This window comes from Myotis nattereri, assembly GCF_964212035.1.
Source record: "Myotis nattereri genome assembly, chromosome: 9".
In the NCBI taxonomy this organism is placed as follows: domain Eukaryota; kingdom Metazoa; phylum Chordata; class Mammalia; order Chiroptera; family Vespertilionidae; genus Myotis; species Myotis nattereri.
In genome coordinates, this window is record NC_138084.1 from 42867256 (window position 1) to 42886155 (window position 18900).

An 18900-nucleotide genomic window follows, 5' to 3' on the forward strand; every position below is an offset into this window, starting at 1 on the left:
AGTGCCAGGGGAACGTGTGGTGCCCACAGAACCTTCATGAACCCCAGCTCAGCCCTGCAGTGCACCCCGTCTCACAGTTCACAGCCTAGTCCTGGCTCCAAGGTGCTCACTCTGGAGGACCTGCTGTGGGCAGGCACATCACAACACTGCCCTGGTGACTCCTCCCAGCGGCTCTTCTTGATTATGCCTAATAGGTGATTATGTCCAACAATGATGGAGCTTCTTATCCTCTTGACAGGTGAGGAAACGGGTGCTCAGGCAGGTAAAGGGACTGGCCCAAGTTCACACACCTAGGAAGTGGTGAACTTGAACTCATGCCCATCTGACCCCATACCAGGGGTCCTCAAACTTTTTAAACAGGGGGCCAGTTCACTGTCCCTCAGACCGTTGGAGGGCCGGACTACAGTTTTAAAAAAAACTATGAACAAATTCCTATGCACACAGCGGTGGCAAAAACACCCAGCGGGCCGGATAAATGTTTTCGGCGGGCCGCATGTGGCCCGTGGGCCGTAGTTTGAGGACCCCTGCCATAGACTGTTCTCTAGATACGGCCATCTTGTCTCTCCAGCCGCCACTGTGACTGGGGAGCTCCTCATCATCTCCCCATGCCTCTTCCCCCTTTCCCTCCAGCTGTCCCTATAGTCTGGGCAGCTCCTTAGGGTCCCTACTCTCTCCAGTCCTGTCCTTTCTATGCCAAGGGTGGCAACCTATCTCTCCCAGAAGGGCTGAGCATGGGCCTGGGCACTCAGGATGGGGTGCTAACCACACCCAGAAATAGAGTAGGCTCTGCCAAGAGGTCAGGCAGACACCTGCCATCTTCTGGATGGGTGTGGGTTAGGGATTGGGGGGCGGAGGGGCAGGAGAGCTGAGAGCTGAGGGCCTTATAGCCTAAGATCCTTGGTCTTAGGAGAGGCAGCAGGACTCAGACAAAGGAAAGGTGGGGAAAGAACAGAGAGAAAGAGACCGAATGGGGATGACCCAGAGAGGTCCCATGGCAAGGGCGAAGCTTGGCAGGGCTGGGAGGAGGGCAGAACGTGAACTTGCCAGGAGCAGGGCCAAGGGCTCAGGCAAAGGATAAACAGGGAGCCTGGGCCCGGCTCCCTCTCTCAGGGCCCTTTGCCCAGGAAGGTCCCAGCTTCTCCAAAGCCCTCTCCCTTCATGGCTTCCTGGGAGGATGACAAATACAGTCTCTCCTGGCGGGTGGCAGCGGCTGCTGAGACACTGCGGGCTCCCAGGAACGCCATCTGTCCCAGCTCTTGGGTGAGCCCCGCCCCACGGGGAATGCCATGGCCATAAATAAATTAATAATGACTCTCCACACCCTTCCCCAGCTCCCAGCTGTAGGGGAATTCTCAGGGCTTGGCCCCAGGTCCCAGCAGGGAGCCACGCTGACCCCCTGTGCCCCAGGCCCTGTGTGGGTGTCTTCTTTCCCGGGCTTACCGAGGGCAGGGAGAGAGCGAGGTTGGGCAGGAGACACATCTGGGCTCCACTCACAGTCCTGCCCGACTCACTCACTCAGCTCCCCGCTGTGTGACCCCCTAGGCCTCAGCTCCCCGAATACGAAAGGAGAACAGCAGCCCCTGCCTCAGAGGGTGGCTGTGAGGTTAAACAGGGAAATGTGTCTAAAGCTCCAGGCACAGGGCGGGGGCTGATCCAGCAGCAGCTTCCCCTTCCTCTCGCCAGGACCGGGCACAAGCGTGGGCTCCTGCTGGCCTGGCTGCTTGGCCCTTTTTACACACACCCCTCCTCCATGCCCATCTTCACCATCCCCAGGCCACCCCATTTCTGTCGCTCCAGGCCCCTCTGAGCACTGAAGATTCCGAAGAGGCACCCAAAGGCACGGTCCGGGGCTGGGATGGCAGCCCTCAGTTCAAAGCAAATGCACTCCCTGAGGTTCAGAAGTGAAAAAAAGCACAGTCCCCAGGCTCAAGGAGCTCACAGTTCAGAGGCGAAGACATACAGAGTCACGTAATGGAGAACAGGGGGCGCTAACGGCACAGAGAGCAGAATGCCCCAGGATCTGACTGCCTGGACAGGAGAGCTCGGAGGAGGGAGTGCAGGCCTGGAGGGCTTCCCGGAGGAGGGGAGGCTAGAGCTGAGCCCAGAAGGATTTGGGAAGCTGAGGCAGGAAGAGGCCAGCAGGAGTGGTTCTGGGAGATGGGGATGTATGAAGGGAGAACTGTGGCTGCAGAGGAAGCAGGCGGGTGGGTAACATGGAGAATTTTTTAGCAGAAAAGTGACAAGCTCAGGTTTGTATGTTAGAAAGATCCTTCTGGCTGCGACACGGAGGATGGGACAACCAAAGGCAGACAGCAGTGAGCTGTCCAGAGGGAAGGTGACGAGCTGGGGGCTGGGGCAGGCAGCAGAATGGAGAGGAGGAGTGAAACTCACACAATACTCAGGGCAGAGAATCCACCAGGAACTATTGGATGAGGATGGGGAGGATGGGGGAGGAGTCTGAAATGGCTCCCAGGTGATCTGGGAGGAGGGCCAATCTTCAGTGGGAGGGACTCACCAGGCACCAATAGGGTGGGGTTGGTGGTCTTGGTGTGGGGTGACCCTAGGCTGGAAGGGGAGGGGCTTGGGTTCGGCTCCAGCCTCCCAGTTCTCCCAGGGGCGAGGGCAATGCTCAGACTGATCCCAGCCTGTGCCTCTGTCCCCTCGAGCCCACCCATTCCTCCCTCTGCTGAGCTCTCACCTCCAGTCGGGCGTCTCTACTTCCTGGGGGCACTGGCTGCTGTGCAAGGAGGTCCCGGTTGGCTGCAGAGACAAGAAGGCCAGGGGCTCAGGTGTGCCAGTCCTTCTCCCCTTCTCCCCTTCTCCCCTTCTCCCCAGCCTGCTCCCCCACCCAGTCCCCGCAGACCCGGCTTCTTGTCCACAGTTAGCCGCGTCCAGGGAGCCGAGCCTGTTTGCACCCTGCTCTCTCCCCACACTCCCCTCCTGCTCCTGGCTTCACCCTAGCTCTGGCATGTTCTCTGCCCCTCAACTCTGAGAACAGGGCCCGCTCTTTCTTGCAGCCAGGCGCCCCTCAGAAAGGAATCCACCACACTTTTACCCATTCCCAGGCCCCCTCCATTTCTGCTTCTCTCCAGGGAACTTCACCAGCTCTCTCTAAGCCTCAGATTCCCCATCTAAAACATGGGATTTGTAGTGTCCAGCTCACATAGTTCACTGGGTTGGGCTCCCAGATAGGGTTTCTGTGAATCCTAAATGTATACGATCATGTGTGTGAGTCTCCAACCCCAGCCTGGCGCCCAGTTGTCTGGGCTCCAAGTAGACCCCCCACCCTGCCTCCCATCAGCACCACTCGCACAACTCTGCGAATGCTGGTGGACACCAGGGACTGCTCACCTGATCCCCAGGACGCCACCAGCCAGGTGGCATCCAGAAACCCCAGCCTCTCTGGGAGGCACTGCCCGGCCGGCCGGCTGCCCCTCCCCACCCCCACCCAGCAAGCACACCCAGGCATGGGACAGGCACAGGCGGCGGGATATTCTGAGCCTGGCTTCGTTCCCGTCAGCTGCTGGCCGCCATGCCAGCCTGGCGCGGGCGCAGGGGCTGATTTGATTTGGCAGCTTTGGAAGCGTGTGGTGGGGACAGGGAGGGGGAGGGAGGATGAGACACCCATCCCTGCTAGGAAATAAACAGCCTCAGGCACTCAGCGAGCTGGGGGAGGGCACAGTCTGGTATGGGGGGCTGGTTCCCTGCCTGGCGCCCCTCTTCTCACCCAGGCCCTGGATGCCTGCCCAGGACTGCTGGCATCCACGGGTCACAGGGGCAACAGTAGCTGCACCTGGTGTGTGGATGCTTGTGGTGTGGCTGTGGCAGGGTGTCTGGTTGTCCCACATGTCCCTGTATCATGGGGGGTCCCCCCCCCCCCCGCTCAGCCATGCTTGCAGCTGGGCCTGAGCCTGGCCCAGGACGACGGTGCAGTTTGTGGGGTGGAGGGGGTGTGTGTGTGCAGAGCAATGGGCTAGATGTGGCCATCTCCCAGATGACTGTGGCCACGCGGCTGGGCCTCTACGGGGGACTAACTGCAGGTGAGCATGTGACAAGGTGACCCCTGTGTCCACGTCCACCGTAGGGCCTGGCTCCCGTAGCACTGGCTCCGGCCTGTTCCTTCCCTCTGTGCGATGACCCTGCTAACCCAGTCATGTCCGGCGGAGGAAATGACGAGGGCTGAGATAAGTGCCTGACCCCATGGCCCATCCCTTTTGTCCACAGCCTGAGCCTGCTTTTCCACACGGCCTCTGGTGATCCACCCCCTGAGCTGCCTGGACAGCCCCTCCCCGTCCTTGAGAGGGGCAGCTAGCTGCACTTGGTTGCCCAACTGCCCCTCGCCCTCTGGTTCCTTGCCTCCAACTTCACGCCTGGGGAAGGTAGACAGGATGCGGGAGCCTCAGCTAGGCATCCACAGCTCCTCCATAATCCCCCTCCTGCCCACCCCTGCAGTGAGAGCAGGTCAGCTCAGAGGCTCCAGGACCTACACCACCTGCTAATATGCTGCTGGCACCCTGGGGACCTGGCTGAGGGACAGAGGTTCTCGTTCTCTGACCTCAGCATTGAGAGTTCAGGGGTGTGGAGTCAGACCCTAGTCTCAAGGGACCCACAGGCCGGGGCTGTGCCCCAGACACCAGCCAGGAGGTCTGGGTAGGGTGGAGCCTGCTTTAGGGAAGACGCAATGTCTCATCTATCACCACCTCCCCATTGTCCCACCGTCCTCTGGGGACCTCAGGGCTCTCCCCACCCAGCCACAGGAAGCTGAGCCCCTCCTGGAAACAGAAGGAGGGGACACTGAAGGAGGGGCTCCAGGGCCAGGGGGAGACTCAGCCATGCCCTTGGGGCCATAGAGGCGGAACCTAGGCTCATAGAACTCAGTTGTTACAAAGGGTCTAGTGGGAGGAAGACTGTCTGTAGAGAGGTCCTGGGGGACTTCCTGGAGGAGGTGTGGGTGTCCGAAAGGAAGAGAACACTAGATTCCAGGACAGCCTCCTAACTAGAGACATAGATTTTCACCAGGGCTTGTGTTCATGTGAGCATGGGTGCACATTCCAGTTACGGAGTCCTGAGCCCTGGGGTGTGTCCCAAGGACTGGGTCAGCCCAAAATAGGGGTCAGCCAGGCAGCAGGCATGGTGACGGGCAAAGAAGAGGAAGGAAGAGGAGCTTAGGGCTGAAGAGACGTCTGTCAGGTTGGTCATAACACAGTCCTCAAACCCGAGACGCCTGACGCCAAGGGCAGTGTGCCTCCGTGACCCAGGCCCTGCCACAACCTGCTGTGCAACTTCCCCTTTGAGGACCTTCCGCTCTCTGAGCTGCCTTCCTCCTCTGAAGAATGAAAGGGTTGGGCTTGGTGATCTCCTAGGGCCCTTCCAAGTCTGTCTTTTGAGAGAGGCTGACTCACAAGGACAGCCAGAGATGGAGTCTACAAGGATGGGGCAAGAGCCCGAGGGCAGCAGAGATGGCAGTGCGGAATGGGACAGCAGGAAGTGGCTGAGGGAAGAGAGGAGAACCCCAGGGAGGCCCACCATGGGTTGGGCAGCTGGGGAGGGGCTCCCTGCTGGGGACCCTATCCTCAGGGCCAAGACAGGAGGTGGAAGACAATGGAGCCTTGTGGATGACAGGGAGCAGCTGTCACCACCCCATCTGCCTTCTGGCCTGTGGGAGGAGAAAGATGGAGGGTGACAGACAAGGACTGGCCCCCCTAACCTGAGTCCTGCCTCCACTCCTGCTCCCCAAGGGCTCCAAGGGGAAGGGGGAACACCCAGGACTGGGAATCAGGAAGCTGGGTTTCAGGCCCTGCTGTGCTGTGTGACCTGGGGCTGCTCCCAGCCTCTGTCACCTGATCTGCAAACCAGGCAGTGATACTGGGCTTCTGAGGACCCCCCCCCCCCAGGCGGGCTCTCTAGAGGGCTGGAACCCTCCTCTCTCCTGCCTGAATGGGGTGTGTGTACTGAGGCATGTGCACAACCCAAGAGGCAGCAAACCACTGGACAAATGGGCCAGACTTGTGCTCGCCACAGGGGAGTACCCATCAGTCATCCGCTCTCCAGGCATCCTGGCCCGGGACCCCCCTTCCTCAGGCCCCTCCACAGCACCCCCAGGGCACCAGCAGGCTTCTCCCTCCTCGGCCTGCACTCCAGGGGTGCCAATGCCTCACTGCCCCTCTGGCTGCTCTGGCCTCTACCCTAGTCGGAGGCCCTTGCACTCAGGGCCCTCGCGGGCAGGGGTTGGCGTGTTTCCGTGTCTGTGTCCAGGAAGCGTTCATGTCCTGTTTTCCCCCTCAGGCCAGGCTGCCGGGGGGAGGGGGGCGAGCCCGGCTCTCCTTCCTCCTGTTGACATTTCTGCCCAGAGACTTTAGGGGCTGGGAGGCAAGGGCAGGTCTCTCTGCCATAATCTGAAATGTTGAGGAGTGGAGGCAGGGCTGAAGGAAATGACCTCTCACCCTGCAGGCTTAGGGAGTGGCAGATCTCACACGAGCACACGCACCAGTTCTGTTAGGGCAGAGAAAGCCTGTGTGACCCAGGTCTAGGGGGTCTCATTCCCCACCTAACCCAAGCTCAGTCCCCCCCCCACCCCCCCGCCAGGGGGCGGGGACACCTGCCACCCCAAGCTACCATCTCCATCGCTTCTTGCTCTGTTTTAATAACTGAACATCGGCATCAACAAGGCAGGTGGCTGCAGCTCTTCCCAGCAGCCCCATTTAGAATCATTGAATCATCACATCATCAAATCCTAGAATCTTGGATTCACAGAATGTCTGCATCTTCGGCTCCCGGAGCCTCAGAATCTTAAAGTCACAGAGTGTCGGAACCGCACAACCTCGCCTACGCACAGCCCTGGCAGGGAGCTGAGAGTCGTGGACGCTGGAACCCCAGAGACCGACAATGCTCGAGTCTGTCATCCATCCCTAGAGCTCATAAGCTCCCTGGAGATATTGACCCCAACTTCCTCCTGTTACAGATGAGAAGATGCAGCCCAGAAAACGGCCTAGCGCAAGATTATCAGAGTGGGAGCCAAGCAGGGCCCAACTCTGAGCCTGCAACATTTTGGTTCTGGCAACTGCAAAACTTGTCGGAAAGTCACCTTCAACGCCTGCAACTCCTTTTGCTTTTCCCCTCTCCCTAACTCTGTGCCTAGGCCCCCCAAATAAAGGCAACCATAGATGGGGGAGCTCAAGGGGCCAACTCCCTCAGGGTGGGGGACAGGGAAACACCAGCCAGAGGGCAGGCTCCTCTGAGGAGGCGCTCTGAACACAAGACCAGAAGGTCCTGGACCCCCAGGGTCCAGCCACACGAGAGGCAGCAGCTTCTAGGGGGCCAGATCCAAAGTGGAGGGAGCGCAGGAGGGAGCGCAGGAGGCTTACGAGTGATATTAGAGCCATCACGGCTGCTTAGCATTTTCATAAATTTACATTTTAACTCGTTTGGGAATGTATGCATACGTTTTTGGATTTGAATTTTATTAAGTATTGCATTTCACAGGTTGTTTTAGTTTTTGCATTCTGAACACTCTTTGCCCAGGGCAGATCCGAGTCCCCACGCGACAGGGGAGGATGCAGCAGCCCGAGCATGGGCTGGGTCTCCTGGCTCCATTTAGCCTCAAAGCTGCTGACATGGGAGGCCTTCCTGAGACCTTCTTGTCCTTAGAGGGCCCTGACGCAGGCCCGGGCATCTGCCCTCAATCCCTGTCCTTCCTCATCCAAATACCAGGGGCAGCATTCTCTCTTGCCCTTCACCTCTACAGCTGACCAACTCCCTCTTCCACCCCTGACCCCCCTCCCCCGCTCCCCCCCCTCCCCTCTATCCTTGACATTTCCCTGTCTCAGCCTCCTCATCCCTTGTATGGACCACACTAGGCCGTATCCACACAGGCAGCCCCACCTCCCCCCTCACTCCTTCAGTGCGGTCTCTCTCCACCCAGGGCTCCCCAACGCACAGGGCTGAGCCATCCCTGCCCTGCGCTGGACTCTTCCCCCACTGCCCGGATCCTTCTAGGGAAAGTCCAAATCCCTTGACATGCCTTATAAGCCCTGCACAATCTGGTCCCTGCCGGCCTCACCAGCCTCCTCCTCTCTTGATGCTTCACCACTTCCTCACCCCCCATCCCACCTACTCAGCCTCCCCGGTAGCCCAGGATCCTGCCTCACAGAACTGCGGAGCCACACTTTCCTTTCTCTGTCTGCCACCAGCAAGCCTTCACACTTACCGTTCTCTCCTTCTCTCTGCCCAGAACTTTCTCCTGGCTCTCCCTTAGCTCCCAGTTTACATATGTTTCCTCCTGGAAAATCCCCAACTTGCCCCTCCTTCTCACTGGGCTGAATTAGGGGCCTGGCTCTGTCCCACCATGGCCCCCTAGTTTCTCTCCAGCAGTGCCCTCGCCACACGATCTACCAGCACCAATATGTGTCCGCGCCCCCTCCTGCATCCCATCAGCTGCCCACCATCAGCCAGGTACCTGGGTCTATCTACCTGATATGGGGCAGATGCGTGGTACTCAGACTTGGGGTAATGTGTGGCAGAACGTTAGGGCCCACACTGTGCTCATCTCTACCTATCCTCTCTGTTGGGCACATAGTAGGTACTCACTTAATGTCCACCTATGAAGGCCTGGAAGTACACAGCATGAATCGCGGACAGGCAGGGCTGGGGTGCTCAGAGGAAGAGAGAGTCCCTGGGCTGGGCTGGGGACTTCCTGGAGGAAACATCTGGGAGGATCCTCCAAGTCAGCTCTACAACAGAAATTGAGGACAGGCCACAGGAAGTCCCCATCCCAGACCTTGGGGGAGCATCAGAGCAAACCACCAGAGAGGACCAGGAGATTCAGTGGCCAGGAGCCAGGATAAGACGCTGGAGGGGCTGGCAGTGCATTCAAGGAAGGCTTCCTGGAGGAGGAGCTGCTTCTGGCTGTTTTGTGGCAGGGAAGAAAATGGAGATGAATCAGGTTGGAGAAAGTGGAGAAAGACAGAGATGTGGAAGAGAAAGCTCTGTCCCTGTCTGTCCTTTATCCCTGAGAGAAGAGGGAGGTGGATGATCAGGAGTGAAGAAGGCTAAGGCGAATGGAGATAACATCAATACCAACACCATGGCCAGGGCAGGTATGGATGGCTGGGGCTGGCAGGGAGCAGGTCCCCAGCTGTGGCTGGGAAACATTTCCTGTCTCCTAGCCAGAGGGGTCATTAATAATCATTTACCCACCACAGGCATCACGGAGGCCAGCCAGGGAGCAGCATGGTGCCGGGGCCAGAGCCCAGCCTGATGGCCAGGAGAGCTCTATTCTGGGCCTGGCCCTGCCACCTTGCTGTGAAACTGGGCAAGTCACCTAACTCCTCTTGGCCTCTGGTAATGCTGGTAAAAGGAGGGCCCAAGAGGAGGCTGCCTAAAGTTCCCTGCCCTCCGCTTGGGCCTCAGTTTCCCTAGATGGCAATAGGGTTGCTGACCCTACAGAGGGTTACAACATCTGATGACTGACATGAGCATCTGGACTATGGCAAACCCCGCTCAGAATGCATGGGATGGGCAGTCCAGACCCAGCATCTGAAGAGGGAGCCTCATGGAACCAGGCGCACAAAAGGTTGGGGGATACACAGACGGAAGGGCCATCTGCCCAGGGCCTGGGGGCTGACAGTGTGGCTGGGCCAGGAAGACAGAGTTTCTCAGACATAGAAGGTGGGAGCCCTGTGAGGCCTACTTGGTCACTGCTATGAGTTTAGCACTTAAAACTGTGTCTGCCTGGTGCATAGCAGATGCTCAAGAAATGCTTTTAGACAACTGAACGAGTGAGTCTGTTAAATGAGAAGGTGATGAAAGGAGCTTGGAATTTGGAAAGAGCTACCTAAAACATGACGATGACAATGACGATGATTCAGACAAAAGACAATGGGGGGGGCGGGGCGGCAAAAAGCTTGGATGTGAAAACTTGAGAAGGATGGAGGCCCAGGATGGCCGTCCAAAGCCATACAGTATTGCTCAGGAAGGGCCCGCGGCCTTCAAGATCCCGTTTTCTAGTTGGGCCAGAATCTTCCTCAGCCTCAACCACATTTCTCTGTTCACCCAGCACCGTCTTCAAGGCCCAGCTCAAGTCCACTCACTTCAGAGAAACTTCTGGAATGTGAGGCTGAGGCACTGGCCCCCAGCCCCTTCCCCTGACTAACTCTGGCAGTCTCTGTGCCTTCCGACCGTAGGTCCTGCCCTTCCATGCTCTCCAATACCTGTTGGCAGGCTGCCCAGTGATGCTTCGCAGTTTTCTCTGGCGGGTGTGACCTGCCTCTTCCTACTGACAGGATCTCCCCCATTAGACTAGAGGGTCCCCAAAGGTCTGACCAGGCCTCCTTTTTCAGAGAAGGGTCTCTGTGGGGTCAGAGACTACGCCCCGCATCAGGTGGAGGGTCAACAAAGGTGGGGACAGACTAAGGTCTGCCTGGCTGTCTCCCAGCCCAGGGCCCTCCCTGGGCGCCACACAGAGAAGGGAAGAGGATAGGCCAGCAGGAGGGGGCCCTTGCTGCTCAGCACCCTGGAGGTGATGGGAGCCAGGAAGGGCCCTGGGCCACCCAGGGGACGAAGACCTCCTGGTTGGCAAACTCGCCCAACTCCACGCCTGGCCCGAGATGCTCTGGAGCCAAGGACGTGTCATCCGGGCTCCCGCCCAGGCGTCACTGCCCGGCCGGGTCCCTGCTCTCTGCGGAGCACTGTGAGGTGGCAGTAAACACAGTGACCCTGCGACACGTGCATCCTCTCCCCACCCTCCAAATCCCGGCCCGAACAGGAGCCGGGCTAAGAGGAAAAGAACAAAGGCTCCCGGACCGCGACATCGCCCGCCGCCGGCCTGTCCAGAGCTGGCTCAGCCGGAAACCCGAGACAAAGGCCTTGGTCACAGCGAGGAGGATGAAGGGCAAAGGGTGGACGCAGCTTGGCCGGAGGGGGCCGTGAGAGAACGTCACTGGGCATCTCTGGGGACCTAATCGGGAGGAAAGCAAGGACAGGATGGCAGCCAAGCCCTCCCTGCGCACATGTCACTCCACAAACATTTATGGGACACCTGCTGGATTCCGCACACCCCAAACACTGCATACCTCGTTCCTCACCCCACATACCTTACGCACACACTCTCTTACCCCCTGCAGTACATTCCACAGCCCACAACACCCCCACACACCCCTTAACTTCCTTGATACCCCTCATATACGCCTCACCACGCACATAAACAGCTCACAGGGAGAAAAGATCACACAATCCACATGTCACACTGAAAAGTCACAGAGCTCACACACCCACACTTCACGCCACACTCACACTCAACCTCCCACCATGCACCTCACCCCCCCGCCACACTCACCTCCCTAACCACAGACACACATCCAATTAAATTCAACACACACACCAGACATAGAGACACACCCTGCACAGATAATGTGCACACCTAATGTCACACCAAAATGTCACGTTTGTGGCCACACACAGCCCCTCAGCATAGACAATCCTACCTGCACACTGCCAATCCCCTATGCACACATAGGTGTGTGTGCATGTGCACGTGAAGACACACACACACACACACACACACACACACAGCCTTAAACCCCTCAGCCCTCAATGCTGCATTCTTTCCCACCCAGAGTTGCTCCAACAGCCGCCACACATACTCATGACCCTCAGACATCAACACACAGGTTCTAATCTATTTCCCAAGCAAGCCTAGGTTGTACAGAGTGATTCTAAGCCAGTCACCTAGGCTGCAAACACACTCACACACACACACACATTACATACCCTCTGGCCCCCACGCCCACTCCCTTGGCCAAGACATTAATGAAACCTTTCCTCGGGCCCCTACAGTGGCCCTTCTTGGCAACACACAGCAACCAACAACATAGACAATCACGCATGCAATGCCCCATGCAAGCTGCCCCTACAACTCCTCCCACGATGACAGACACACAGCCACATGCACAGAAGTTCCCTACACACATAATAGTCATATATACAGCTGCCTGCCACTCCATACCCCCCATGCAGCCTCCATCCTAGCCACACACAGCATGCCATGCCAGACACAATCGTCACACTCACCAACCCCCCTGAGAATCCCTCCAAACAATCCCACTCACGATGACACACACAATACTACATGACACAACACACATGATCAAACACAAGGCACACCCAACATATGCAACTCGGCCTGTCCTACACAAACACACACCCCAGCTCACCCAGGCTTGGATACCCCCCCACCACAGGTGACTGGCACCAGATGGCAGTCCATCCCACGCCCCCAGCTGTTCCACCTCAAGACCAGGACAGCAGGGACGAGGGGGGTTTATAAGTTATAAACCTGGTGCCCCATCGCACCACCCCCACCCACCTTAGATCCCTGGGCACCGTCCAAGGACTACACATTCCATGTTTACGCCCTCCCACCGGTGCCCACACCATGTCATGCCTGACAACATGGGGGAAATGGAGGTCCTGGGGGAACCAGCCCAGCACTCTGAGCCTGCCCCTCCGCACCCCAAAGCAGAGGCAGGTATAAGGGGTGACCACAGGGAAAGACCCTAGAACAAAGGGAGAGACCGAGGGAACGTGGGGGCGGGTGGGTCATGGACAGACCAAGAGAGGTGGGCACATGGGCAAAAGAGGCCAAACAAGAGAAAAGCAGAGAGAGGGAGGACGCCCAGAGAGACGTGGAGAAGCCAGGGGAGAAACAGAGAAAAGTGGGACCATCACACTCAGAAATGAACAGGAGGGGAGCCAGCCCGGAAGAGACTAAAAGACCTTCCATACAGGAGGGAGGAACAGCAGGAGCAGGGCAGGAGGAGGAAGGAGCGCGCTGGGAGGAGGCGCTGGGACCCTGGGGTGGGGTCCCAGTGAGGACTGAAGTCCAGGTGTTTGAGTGGGAACCTGGGTGGGGGCACAGGTGAGGCTGTGGAGTAGAGGCCCAGGGGCTGGGAGTGAGGCCCCAGCCCTGAGTTGGGGTCCTGGCTGAGGGCTGCGGGCTCAGGGGTGCGGGGGGTGCCGGGAGTCTGATACACACGGCGGCGGTTTAGGGGTTTGGGCTGGGTTCCTCCACTAATCTGGGAGGCAGGTGGTTCTAGACTTGAGCAGAGCCTTCGGGGTGGACTGGGGTCCCACCGTGTATCGGGAATTCAGTGCTTGGATGGGGTCCGGATCCGAAAGGGGTTCAGAGTCTGGGGTGAGGTTTGGACTGTGAGCTGGGGCTTCATGGGCTCCGGGGATGGGCTGCAGGCAGCACGGGAGTGGGATTCGGAACGAGGGGAGGGTCTCCACCCCGAGGAGGGCTCGGGGCCAGGGTGGACCCGGAGCCGGCGACTGAACGCTCCGGGGGGACCCGGGCGGGCGCTGACCGACACCGCTTCTCCTGGTGCCGGTGCGGAGGGCCCCCCTACCTGCAGGCTGTCGGCGCATGGCGGCGGCGGCGGCTCGTCCGGCTTGAGGAAGACCTGCTGGCCCCGCCTGAGGAATTGGACAACAGCGATGAGGATGTGGTGCAGCACCAGGACCATGCTCGCAGCTGCCCGCCCGCCCGCCTGCCGGCCCGGCCGCTGCGCTCGGTCGGCGCGTCCGCGACAGCTCCGCCGGGTCCGCGCTCCGTCCTCCCGGGCCCCGCCCCGGACCGCCCACTCCCCGCCCCCCGCCGCCCCGGCCCCGCCCATCACCCCCGCCACCCTGGACAGCACCTCTCGGCTCGTCGGATCATAGGACCCCAACCCGACCCGCACCAGCTCTCGCTGCCCTGACCGCCCGCTCTCAAGTCTTCCGGACTTGAGACCCCGCCAGGGAGCCGGCGTCCAGCCTTCGCTCCCGTCTCCTGCCCCTTGGCCCCTCCTTTCACTACCTCGCAGGGCTCGCCTCTCTCTCGGAGCCCCTCTCCTGTCGGATCACATCCTCTTCCCCGCCACCTAGGAAGTCCCGGAGCCAGACCAGCGCCACGAGGCAGAGCGCAGTGAAGGGTAGTGCCGGGGGCGGGGGGCGGGGGGGGGCGGGTAAAAAAGGCGGGAAGGGGCCGCTGACAAATTACTAGCAGCCTGGGCTTGCTCCTCTTCCAGGAAATAATAGTGAAGTCAGGGAGGATTTTGGAGGATGCGCTAAGACGGACCGACCCTGGGAGCAGGAGCAAATCTGTGAAGGAGACACGTGCGCACAGACACGAGCGCACACACGGGCAGGCGCACCGCTTCTGAGCGGGGGTAGGAGCACTGGAACCCCGGCAGCACCAGGCATGCCGGTCTGCGTCGGCGTCCTCGGCAGCCGGAGAGGGTGCGGGCCCCCGGGCACGCGGGCCGCCGTTCGGCGGTGGGACCCGCGCTCGCGGAGCGCACTTCTCCGCAGAGCCTCTGCACTCGGACGCCTGCGACAGCCGCGACGCGCCCGCGCCCCCTGCTGTCCCATCGCGGCGGCGCAGCCGGGCCCTACTTGGCGGCCAGCCTGGCTGGGAGGATGGGGTACGGAGGTCACCCGGCTAGCTCCTCGCCGGAGCCCACCCGGTTCCTCTCCTTCGCTTGGCGCGAGATCAGCCGCGGCGGGGGGACGTGTCTGGACTAGAGGATGCGCTTGGGCCTCTCCTGGCCTTTGCCAGCAACTTGCTGCATGACCTTGGTGAGATGCCCCTCCCCGATTTCGGGGCCTCCTTTTCTCATCGCCTTGACAAGACTGCCAGGAGAATCAACGCCGATGGCGGTGGGAAGACCGCCAGAGTCCCCACAGCCCTCGCTGTGGTCTGACCTGAATCTTGCCACTGCGCTGTGGGCCCCTCTCTCTGCATCTCTCCCCTCCCCCCTTGGAAGGTGACTCAGTGAGCCCCCCGCCTCCCAGCCTCCCCACCGCACTGGGCTGATTCATCTGGGCCCTTTCTCCCAGGGGAGTGATTTCATTCACGTTGAGTCACTGAGCCTAGTCCTCCAGGACTCGGTCCAGGCACCTGGCACACAGGCTGTGCGACCAGCCCAGGGAAAGGCCCTTTGTGCCAGGATTTCCCCCACCTCTCTTTCTGGGGCTCAGCTCTGGACATGCTTCTTCCCCTGCTCAGACACCTGAGTGACACCCTTCCACCAGCACAATAAAGCCCACCCCCTCCGCCTGCCGTGGCAGACCCTGTCACTTAGCCCGGGCTTGTTTTCCCAGCTTTGACCCTTTCCGCGCCATTCCTTAAATCTATACTTCCTGTTCTTTTCGGATGGATGAATGACTCATTCTCACCTTCAAGCCTTCACCCATGCCACCCCACCCCCAGTGCCCTCCAGATCCCGCTAATCTGCTTATCATTCAGGGGCGCCACAGAGCCCCCACCCTCCCAGGAGGCTACCTTAGTCCTCCGGGTGCCCCTTGGGGTCTTTCCTGGGAGTCGTGTCCTGGGGCATGGGGAGGGGGAGTAGTATTTTACTGCCTCTTCAAACTAGGGGCAATTTGTCCTACTTATTAACACTGTAAAAAACATTACATGGGCTCAGATGTGTAAAGGTTCTGGCCCAGAAAAGGCCCTCCTTTGCCCTTTTCGGCCTCAGTTTCCTGCTCTGTTAAGAGAGTGACTGATATAAGGGCTATTGTAAGAAGTGAGTCTGAGCCCAGTGCACACATCTGTTGGTAAATCCTGGGCACCTGTCACCAGGTCGGTGCAAGGCTCTGGATGCCCTCGGCGGGACACAGGTTCCCAGAAAGTATCTGTTATGGCCACTGGCCAGAGCTTTTTGTTCTTCAGGGGAGGCTGGCCATCTCAGATCCCACAGCCAAGAGCCCACCCTGGCCTGGCACAGCTACCATCTGTTGGGCTCTCAGTCCTAGGCAGGACCTCCACACACTCACCTTTTTAAAAAATATATATATTTTTATTGATTTCAGAGAGGAATGGAGAGGGAGAGAGAGATGGAAACATCAATAATGAGAGAGAATCATTGATCAGCTGCCTCCTGCATGGCCCCCTCCAGGGATCAAGCCTGCTACTGGGACCTGTGCCCCTACTGGAAACCGAACCGTGACCTCCTGGTTCACAGGTCGACGCTCAACCACTGAGCCACGCCACGCCGGCTGAGCAGCACTCACCTTCTGAGAAGTTATTTCTGAAATCTTACTTGGTCTCTTACACTGCAGCTCAATAGCTGCGGCCCCAGTGCCAGTCCTTTAGATGCAGTCATTCCTCAGAGGGTTCAAGTCCTAACTCTGCCACAGACTTGCTGTGTGACTCTGGGCAGGCCACTGCACTCCTGTGGGCCTCATTTTCCTCGTCTGTGAAACGGTAACACGCTAGATTCAATAAACAAACTGCTTTCTTTTGATGCTTGGCAGGATAGAGTCCTTTCGCAAAGATCCCCTTCATGTAATCCTTGAAATTCTCCCACCAGCTCCCTCCCAGAAGAGGCAACTGAGGCTCCTCGAGGTGGCAAGGTGACAAGCCTTGACCGGCTCTCACAGCCAGAAAGTGACCCTTGCTCCAAGGCCAGGACTCCTCCACTCCCCGAGTCTACATTCTGTGATTCTGGGCTGGGTTCTCGCCCAGGCTCATGTCTGGGCCACCTTCCTCACCACCACCACCACCAATACCAGATATTTTTAAATGCTCCCAGATGCTTCTAATTTGCTGCCAGGTTTACAACCCCTTTTTTAAAAAATAGATTAGATCAGTGGTTCCCAACCTTGGCTGCACATTAGAATCACCTGGGAATCTTTTTTTTAAATCCTGATTTCTGGGCCTCATCCTCCGGAAATTCTGTTTCTTTGTTTTGGGGTGAGGCCACAACATTAGCCCCTAGAGTGCCAGGGAGCGTGATCGCGCTTCTCCTGTCTTTTGCCAAAAGTGCCGGGAGCGCTATCAAAGCTTCGAAATAGCGTCCAGCTCTAAGTCTGCTTTTATTAGTGATGATGATGTTGCTAAATATGTCAATGTAGTAAAGGTTTTCTTAAATTTTTGAATATGTAACTTCATTTACTTGCAATTCATAATTTTTTTCCTAAACTGCTGTAAAATCAGCAAAAATGCCTTGGCAATTTTAGCATAGCTCCTAGGATATTGGTTGGCACTCAAAAGGTTAGTAACAAAGAAACAGAATTTTCGGAGGATGAGGCCCAGAAATCGGGATTTTAAAAAGATTCCCAGGTGATTCTAATGTGCAGCCAAGGTTGAGAGCCACTGGATTAGATGCATCTTGGCTGATCTCAGTACCATGGAATTAAGGGTCAGGGATGGCCTACTAGGACTTGGGGCTCTGTGTCTGAGGGGCTTTAACATTATTAAGCACTTACTGTATGCCTCACATTTCATCTTCTCAGCAACAGTATAAGGTAGGATCTATTATTAGCCATGTCTTACCGATCAGGAAGATTGAGGTTCAGGATGCCTAAGGAGCGTGCCCACAGTCACACAGCTGGGAGGAGGGAACCACAAGCCAAATCCAGGTGATCCGGCTTAACTGTGTGCCTTAAATTCACGCCCCAGCCCCGAGGAAAGGCATGTGAGAAAGATTTCTCCACCTCTTATTTTGTCCCCAACAGTGCAGTCACTGAACCACGGAAGTAGCTGGCCCAGCCCCTCAGCCCCCCATTTTCATCTCCCCACTTTATGGGCCACCCTAAGGTACCCAGTGACCCAGCTACCTACCTCAGGGTAGGTATTTTTGGAGAAGGTGACTCAGCCAAGAGTCTTCAGTGGTCGACAAACTGCGGCTCGGCAAACCACGGCTCGCGAGCCACATGCGGCTCTTTGGCCCCTTGAGTGTGGCTCTTTCACAAAATACCGACTTCTGCGCATGGGCCACGAAGTTTCAATCGCACTCTACGTGCACGCCCGCATGTGGTATTTTGTGGAAGAGCCACACTCAAAGGGCCAAAGAGCCGCATGTGGCTCTCGAGCCGCAGTTTGCCAACCACGGGTCTGGATAATGGGTCACTTGACCTCAGGCCCTGTCCAGGAGCCGACCTTCCCTTGTTCCTAATCATGGCACCTCTGTGGGCCACTTCCTCACCCAGGACTGGTGAGCAGACTTTCCCCCTTACCCTCTCTCATCTGAGACCATTGTACCAGCAGACCCTCAGTAGACCACAAATCTGCTCCCATGCCCATACCATGCGTCCTGCTTCTATGAGCCTGCCTGGTGTCTGACATGCATCTATCCTGTTGCTGCTAACCATGGTCAGACTTCCAGAACCCCCCGTTCAAACCTAGCCCTTCCCTGACATGCTGGGTAACCTTGGGCAAGGCTCTGGCCCTCTCTGGCCTCAGACTTCTCAGCAGCTGTGAAGGTTGGCCTGGTTCTCTTTGAGGGCTCAGGCAGCTCAGGTGGAGGGAGGCAGGATCCAGGTAGGCCTAGGTGGGCAGAAGACAGCTCTTCTGAGCAGGCAGGCCCTCCAGGCCCAAGGACTGAGCAAGGACCAGATCCCAACACAGGAAGCTCCTGAGGAGAGAGTGTGTGTGACACAGTCTCTCCATGGCTTAGAGTGGAACCCACAGACTAAAGAGGCCTCCACCCTCTGAGGGGGCCTGCAAGGGGACAATCCAGGAAGCACCCTGAGGAAGCTGACATCTCTGTGGGTTTGTGTCCATCCAGAGCCTTCCCTCAGCACTTCAGCTCTGAAGAGGCCATGGGATTTGGGCTTTAGTACACCTTAGGCCTTGGTATCTGCTTCTTACCATCCATGAACCCTGAGATCCTTCCACTACACAAGGCTCCCCCAGGCCACTCACAGTCACATACATGCTCACTGTCTTTCCACCAATACACCCCCCTCACTCCTACACACAGACACGCCTACACACTTCCCTACATGCATGATCACATGCTCCTACACAGAGAGGTACAGGTGGCACGTCTGCCCAGTGTCTCCTTTGGGGACCCTGTGCCTTCTTCTCCTGATGCCCATAGAGGCTGGAATCATCTTTTCTTCACCCAAGCCTCC

General features: G+C 58.0%; 1 protein-coding gene across 3 annotated transcripts in view; it reads right to left on the reverse strand.

The window, feature by feature from the left end:
- Positions 1 to 18900, reverse strand: part of PDE2A (phosphodiesterase 2A) — a 92260-nt gene that overhangs the window by 50488 nt on the left and 22872 nt on the right. Inside the window, exons 2-3 of one of the 3 annotated variants that reach the window (XM_081099130.1) lie at positions 13404 to 13470; positions 2699 to 2760 (exon numbers count right to left, since the gene is read on the reverse strand). In XM_081099130.1, coding sequence (XP_080955256.1) covers positions 2699 to 2760; positions 13404 to 13422 — 81 coding nt within the window. In that variant the 5' untranslated portion in view covers positions 13423 to 13470. Of the gene's footprint in view, positions 1 to 2698; positions 2761 to 13403; positions 13572 to 18900 lie in introns of those variants that run through there. The other 2 variants (XM_081099129.1, XM_081099128.1) reach the window with 2 other exon arrangements.